This window comes from Oncorhynchus clarkii, chromosome 20, assembly GCF_045791955.1.
Source record: "Oncorhynchus clarkii lewisi isolate Uvic-CL-2024 chromosome 20, UVic_Ocla_1.0, whole genome shotgun sequence".
Classification (NCBI taxonomy): domain Eukaryota; kingdom Metazoa; phylum Chordata; class Actinopteri; order Salmoniformes; family Salmonidae; genus Oncorhynchus; species Oncorhynchus clarkii.
In genome coordinates, this window is record NC_092166.1 from 87,735,836 (window position 1) to 87,743,979 (window position 8,144).

At 53.2% G+C, this 8,144-nt stretch overlaps 1 protein-coding gene across 1 annotated transcript; it reads left to right on the forward strand.

The window, feature by feature from the left end:
- The first annotated feature begins 2,792 nt into the window (after nt 1-2,792).
- LOC139377190 (uncharacterized) lies at nt 2,793-7,908 on the forward strand. The gene is made up of 4 exons (XM_071120191.1): nt 2,793-2,834; nt 2,973-3,128; nt 3,838-5,305; nt 7,760-7,908. The coding sequence occupies exons 1-4, from the start codon at nt 2,793-2,795 to the stop codon at nt 7,906-7,908; spliced, it is 1,815 nt and encodes a 604-aa protein (XP_070976292.1).
- The last annotated feature ends 236 nt before the right edge of the window (nt 7,909-8,144 follow it).

Consider the following 8,144-nt stretch of genomic DNA (forward strand, 5'->3'; position numbering starts at 1 on the left):
TCACGCATGTACAGTTTCACAACGGGTCCGCTATATAAAGGGATGCGTGCATGTATGGCGTGCTTTAAATCTCAATAATAAGTACGTATTCTTTTAAGGAATCTCGGGGATATTAAGTGTGAAATGTATGCAAAGGTTATAAACGAGGCTCCAGGAGTTTCCTTTTACCTACTAATAGAGTCTTGTGGCCAAAAAAAAGAGGAAATGTATTTTAATACGGACTTTTTTTTAACACATAACATCCCCTCCAGGGTGGTGTTGTCACGTTCGTTGGAAGCATACCCAGACCAATGTGCAGCGTGATCTGGGTTCCACATCTTTTATTCGAAATAAGTGAACCACACAACAAAACAAAGACTAAACAAAACATGACGACAATGGCGTGCTAACATGCAACTACACATAAACAATATCCCACAAAACACAGGTGGAAAAAAGCTACCTAAATATGATCCCCAATTACAGACAACGATTACCAGCTGCCGCTAATTGGGAATCATACAAAATCACCAACATAGATTAACAAAACTAGAGCCCCCATAGAAATAATAAACTAGACTATCCCCCAGTCACACCCTGACCTACTCTACCATAGAAAATAAGGGCTCTCTATGGTCAGGACGGGACAGTACACCCCCCCCCCCCCCAAAGGTGCGGACTCCGACCGCAAAACCTGAAACCAAAAGGGAGGGTTGGGGGGGGGGGGGGGGGGTCTGTCTAGTGTCGGTGGCGGCTCTGGTGCCGGCCGAAGAACCCGCTTATCTAGCCATGGACATAGGCTGAACACTGTGCCTGGCCTGGACCTAGATGCCGAGGAAGACTCCTGCCAGGGAGCGGGACTGGATGCCGTGTCTGGACTGGGCATCAGCGCAGAGGAGGGCTCATGCCTTGGAGCTGGACTGGACGCCGTGCTCGGACTGGGCAGAGGAAGGATCCTGCCCTGGACCGTCGCCTGAAGCTCTGGACTGTGGACCGTCGCCTGAAGCTCTGGACTGGGGAGGCGCACTGGAGGCCTGATGCGTGGCGCCGGCACAGGTGGCACCGGACTGGTGACACGCACTTCAGGGCGAGTGCGGGGAGCAGGCACAGGACGCACCGGACTGGGAAGAAGCACTTCAGGGCGAGTGCGGGGAGCAGGCACAGGACGCACCGGGCTAGGAAGAAGCACTTCAGGGCGAGTGCGATGAGCTGGCACAGGACGTACCGGGCTGTGAAGAAGCACTTCAGGGCGAGTGCGGGGTGCAGGCACAGGACGCACCGGACTGGGAAGAAGCACTTCAGGGCGAGTGCGATGAGCAGGCACAGGATGTACCGGGCTGTGGAGACGTACTGGTGACCTGGTGCGTATAGCCGGCATCAATGGTACCGGTTCGATGACACACTTCACACGTTGAGTTCGAGGAGCTGGCACAGGACGAACTGGGTTGTGGTGGCGCACTGGAGACCTGGTGCGTAAAGCCGACACGCATGGCACCGGACAAAGGACACGCTCCTCAAGACGAGTTTGGAGAGCTGGCACAGGACTGACTGAGCTTTGGATGCGTACTGGAGACCTGGTGCGTGGATCCGGCACAGATTACACCAGACTAATAGCACGCTCCTCAGGACGATTAGGGGGCGCTGACTCAGGTGGCATTAAACTGATAACACGCTCCTTAGGGCAACTGTCGTGCATCTTCCACCAGCTCAACTCTCTCCGCTCTTTCTCCTCCAATACCTCCATCCACACTCTGACGGTCTCTGACTCTCTCCTTTCACTCTCCTCCAGTTTCTCTCGCTTCTCCCAGACTGGCTCTGGTTCACTCCTCGGCTCCGCCGACTAACCCCCAGTCACGCCCTGACCTACTCTACCATAGAAAATAAGGTCTCTCTATGGTCAGGACGTGACAGGTGTAATGTTAACACATAACAGTACAGTACACCACCCTGGAGGGGATGTTATGTGTTAACAGTACACCACCCTGGAGGGGATGCTATGTGTTAAAAGTACGGTACACCGGATTATATACAACCAGCGGGTTTTACAGTTTTGGAGCAGAAAGGAAGAGGGAAGGTGGTGGGCTCTGCTTTATGACCAACGACACGTTGCGACTGGAGAAACATACAGAACCTTTCTGTTCCGCCGACTTGGAAAACTATCATCCTCTTTACCTTCCGAGAGAGTTCACCGACATTAACGCCATGGCCGTGTACATCCTTCCCCAAGCTGACACTAAAAAGGCTATCAAAGATCTTCATTGAACAAACTGAAGACCACATTCCCAGAAGAAGTGTTCATTGTTGCGAGGGACTTTAACAAAAGTAATTTGAGAACCGTGCTCCCGAATTATTACTGTCTGACTGTCTAACTCGTGGAAAGTCTACTCTTGACCACTGCTACACGCCTTTTCGACACGGGTATAACGGCCTCTCCTGTCCTCCTTTCTGATCATGACTCTACCTTGCTTTGCCTACAATCAAAGACTCAAGAGGGAAGTTCCAGTGATCAGGTCTGTACAGCGTTGATCCAACCAATCAGAATTCACGCTTCAAGACTGTTTTGATCACGTGGGCTGGAATATGTTCCGTGTTTCCTCTGAAAATAATGTCATTGAATACACCGATTCAGTCACCGGATTCATAAAAAAAAATGCATAGATGTTATTATCTTTCAGAAAGTATACGAATCAAAAAGTCATGTTTGATAACAGCCTTGTTGGGAAACTGAAGGGAGAGATGCATCTTATAAACACGGCAAGGTGACCGTTAGTTTGGTTAAACAATACAAATATGACCAACACAGATTGATCAAGATGGCGAAACACAAGTATAGAGGCGGAGCAAAGCAGAGGGTCGTAACTGAACTGAATGACTACTGACCAGTAGCCCTCACTTCCGTCATCATGAAGTGCTTCGAGAGGCTAGTCAAAGACCATATCACCTCCTCCCTCCCCGACAGTCAACCTTCTCTAATTCATCTACCACCCTGACAGATCCACGGCCGACGCAGTCGCCATATTACAGCACACTGCCCTCACCCACCTGGACAAAACTGCCTTCAATACCATAGTTTCACGGCCCTGGGTCTGAACTCCTCCCTCTGTAACTGGGTCCTGGACTTCCTGACGGGCCGCCCCCAGGTGGAGAAGGTAAGCAACATTACCTCCTCAACACTGATTCTCAGCACGGGGGACCCACAAGGGTGCGTCCTCAGTCCCTGCCTGTATACCCACAACTGACTGGCCTCACACAGTTCACACTCCATCAAGTTAGCTGACGACATGACACGAGAGAGGGCGAGAGGGAGAGAACATGAGCAGATGAGCGCCTGCATTTATCAGCATGTTCTTAAAAAAAGAGATTTAGAGTTAGATTTACTTTTTTTTGTTAGGGACATATACAGGATAATACCCTCCACACCATAGCCTTCACTTTGTCACCAGGACATATACAGGATGCTACCCTCTACAACACTATGTCACCAGGACATATACAGGATACTACCCTCTACAACACTGTGTCACCAGGACATATACAGAATACTACCCCCCAGAGCATAACCTTTGCTATGTCACCAGGACATACACAGGATACTACCCTCTACAACATAACCTTCACTATGTCACCAGCACATATACAGGATACTACCCTCTACAACACTATGTCACCAGGACATATACAGGATACTACCCTCTACAACATAAGTCCAACAGTCCAGCACAACAACACACCCTCAACCAGACAACAGTCCAGCACAACATCACCCACTCAAAAAGACCCAGACAACAGTCCAGCTCAACAACACCCCCTCAACCAGACCCAGACAACAGTCCAGCACAACAACGCCCCCTTAATCAGACAACAGTCCATCGCAACAACAACCGCTCAGCCAGACCCAGACAACAGTCCAGCTCAACACCACCCCGTCAACCAGACCCAGACAACAGTCCAGCTCAACAACACCCCCTCAACCAGAAAACAGTTCATCACAACAACACCCCGTCAACCAGACCCAGACAACAGTCCAGCTCAACAACACCCCCTCAACCAGACAACAGTCCAGCACAACAACACCCCCTCAACCAGACCCAGACAACAGTCCAGCTCAACAACACCCCGTCAACCAGACCCAGACAACAGTCCAGCTCAAAACCACCCCCTCAACCAGACAACAGTCCAGCTCAACACCACCCCCTCAACCAGACAACAGTCCAGCTCAACACCACCCCCCCAACCAGACAACAGTCCAGCTCAACACCACCCCCCCAACCAGACCCAGACAACAGTCCAGCACAACACCACCCCCTCAACCAGACCCAGACAACAGTCCAGCTCAATAACACCCCCTCAACCAGACCCAGACAACAGTCCAGCTCAACAACACCCTGTCAACAAGACCCCGACAACAGTCCAGCACAACACCACCCCCTCAACCAGACAACAGTCCAGCTCAACACCACCCCCTCAACCAGACAACAGTCCAGCTCAACACCACCCCCCCAACCAGACAACAGTCCAGCTCAACACCACCCCCCCAACCAGACCCAGACAACAGTCCAGCACAACACCACCCCCTCAACCAGACCCAGACAACAGTCCAGCTCAATAACACCCCCTCAACCAGACCCAGACAACAGTCCAGCTCAACAACACCCTGTCAACAAGACCCCGACAACAGTCCAGCACAACACCACCCCCTCAACCAGACAACAGTCCATCACAACACCACCCCCTCAACCAGACCCAGACAACAGTCCAGCACAACAACAACCCCTCAACCAGACCCAGACAACAGTCCATCACAACACCACACCCTCAACCAGACAACAGTCCATCACAACACCACCCCCTCAACCAGACCCAGCCAACAGTCCAGCACAACAACACCCACTCAACCAGACAACAGTCCAGCACAACACCACCCAATCAACCAGACAACAGTCCAGCTCAACACCACCCCGTCAACCAGACCCAGACAACAGTCCAGCTCAACAACACCCCCTCAACCAGACAACAGTCCAGCACAACAACACCCCCTCAACCAGACCCAGACAACAGTCCAGCACAACAACAACCCCTCAACCAGACCCAGACAACAATCCAGCTCAACACCACCCCCTCAACCAGACAACAGTCCATCACAACACCACCCCCTCAACCAGACAACAGTCCAGCACAACACCACCCCCTCAACCAGACCCAGACAACAGTCCATCACAACACCACCCCATCAACCAGACCTGGACAACAGTCCATCACAACACCACCCCCTCAACCAGACAACAGTCCAGCACAACACCACCCCCTCAACCAGACCCAGACAACAGTCCAGCACAACACCACCCCCTCAACCAGACCCAGACAACAGTCCAGCACAACACCACCCCCTCAACCAGACAACAGTCCAGCACAACACCACCCCCTCAACCAGACAACAGTCCAGCACAACACCACCCCCTCAACCAGACAACAGTCCAGCTCAACACCACCCCCTCAACCAGACCCAGACAACAGTCCAGCTCAACAACACCCCCTCAACCAGGCAACAGTCCAGCACAACAACACCCCCTCAACCAGACCCAGACAACAGTCCAGCTCAACACCACCCCCTTAACCAGACAACAGTCCAGCACAACACCACCCCGTCAACCAGACAACAGTCCAGCTCAACACCACCCCCTCAACCAGACCTGGACAACAGTCCAGCACAACAACACCCCCTCAACCAGACCTGGACAACAGTCCATCACAACACCACCCCCTCAACCAGACAACAGTCCAGCACAACACCACCCCCTCAACCAGACAACAGTCCAGCACAACACCACCCCCTCAACCAGACAACAGTCCAGCTCAACAACACCCCGTCAACCAGACCCAGACAACAGTCCATCACAACACCACCCCCTCAACCAGACAACAGTCCATCACAACACCACCCCCTCAACCAGACAACAGTCCAGCACAACACCACCCCCTCAACCAGACCCAGACAACAGTCCAGCACAACACCACCCCCTCAACCAGACCCAGACAACAGTCCAGCACAACACCACCCCCTCAAACAGACAACAGTCCAGCACAACACCACCCCCTCAACCAGACAACAGTCCAGCACAACACCACCCCCTCAACCAGACAACAGTCCAGCTCAACACCACCCCCTCAACCAGACCCAGACAACAGTCCAGCTCAACAACACCCCCTCAACCAGGCAACAGTCCAGCACAACAACACCCCCTCAACCAGACCCAGACAACAGTCCAGCTCAACACCACCCCCTTAACCAGACAACAGTCCAGCACAACACCACCCCGTCAACCAGACAACAGTCCAGCTCAACACCACCCCCTCAACCAGACCTGGACAACAGTCCAGCACAACAACACCCCCTCAACCAGACCTGGACAACAGTCCATCACAACACCACCCCCTCAACCAGACAACAGTCCAGCACAACACCACCCCCTCAACCAGACAACAGTCCAGCACAACACCACCCCCTCAACCAGACAACAGTCCAGCTCAACAACACCCCGTCAACCAGACAACAGTCCATCACAACACCACCCCCTCAACCAGACAACAGTCCATCACAACACCACCCCGTCAACCAGACAACAGTCCATCACAACACCACCCCCTCAACCAGACAACAGTCCAGCTCAACAACACCCCCTCAACCAGGCAACAGTCCAGCACAACAACACCCCCTCAACCAGACCCAGACAACAGTCCAGCTCAACACCACCCCCTCAACCAGACCTGGACAACAGTCCAGCACAACAACACCCCCTCAACCAGACCTGGACAACAGTCCATCACAACACCACCCCCTCAACCAGACAACAGTCCAGCACAACAACACCCCCTCAACCAGACCCAGACAACAGTCCAGCTCAACAACACCCCCTCAACCAGACAACAGTCCAGCACAACAACACCCCCTCAACCAGACCCAGACAACAGTCCAGCACAACAACAACCCCTCAACCAGACCCAGACAACAATCCAGCTCAACACCACCCCCTCAACCAGACAACAGTCCATCACAACACCACCCCCTCAACCAGACAACAGTCCAGCACAACACCACCCCCTCAACCAGACCCAGACAACAGTCCATCACAACACCACCCCATCAACCAGACCTGGACAACAGTCCATCACAACACCACCCCCTCAACCAGACAACAGTCCAGCACAACACCACCCCCTCAACCAGACCTGGAGAGTTGGAGGTGGAGAGAGACATATCTGCACTCTGGACTGTGGTGAGACAACATTAACAGGAGAAAGAGCAGGAGAAGAACAGAGCACTAGAGGAGAGGATCAGACTGCTGGAGGAGAGGGGGATGGAGGAGAGGGTGAGGGGGGTGACGTGTGACAGAACAACCCACTAGAGAGGTGTCCACCCAAACAGAGAACCCAGCAGAACAGCCCATGACCAAAGTCTTGACACCACAGCAGAACAATCCACCCCAGATCCTGACCGTAGTGTTGAAATCACAGCTGGACAGACAAATGAAGAACCCCAAGCCCAGGGGATCTCACCCTCTCTGACAACTACTCCACACACACTGAGGGCATACACAAGACACCCTGGACTAGAACAGCCTCTATGACCAGGTCCACCCTGGACTAGAACAGCCTCTATGACCAGGTCCACCCTGGACTAGAACAGCCTCTATGACCAGGTCCACCCTGGACTAGAACAGCCTCTATGACCAGGTCCACCCTGGGCTTGAACAGCCTCTATGACCAGGTCCACCTCTACAAGGCAGCAGTGCCCACCTTCACCCGGAACCTAAAGAACATCGCTCTCAAAAGCCCCAACACTTCACACAGGAGCAACAGATCAATAGACACCCCACCCAGGCCAGCGAGACACCCTCAGACCTGCGGGACTCCCCCCGGACCTACACATAGAGGACCCACACCAAGAGGACCAACATCCAGACCACAATACCACATACACACCCCCAGCCCAACCAATCAACACCTCCCAAGTCAACCATACCCACATCCCAATAAGGCCCCTCAGATCAGACCTCTGCCTCTCCTGCCCACCCCATGCCCCCAACTCCCGCAAAGAGGGCCTCAACATGGAAGTCACACATACGCCCAGGCCGTGAGCAGGCAAACAGGCCCAACCCCCAATCTTA

Excerpts from the sequence above, each read along its gene's own strand:
- LOC139377190 (XM_071120191.1), top strand. The coding sequence starts at position 2,793 with ATGGCGAAACACAAGTATAGAGGCGGAGCAAAGCAGAGGGTC. Across the intron at positions 2,835-2,972 it reads GCGGAGCAAAGCAGAGGGTC|ATCCACGGCCGACGCAGTCG; the intron begins GTAACTGAACTG and ends CCACCCTGACAG. Across the intron at positions 5,306-7,759 it reads TCAACCAGACCCAGACAACA|GCAGCAGTGCCCACCTTCAC; the intron begins GTCCAGCACAAC and ends CACCTCTACAAG.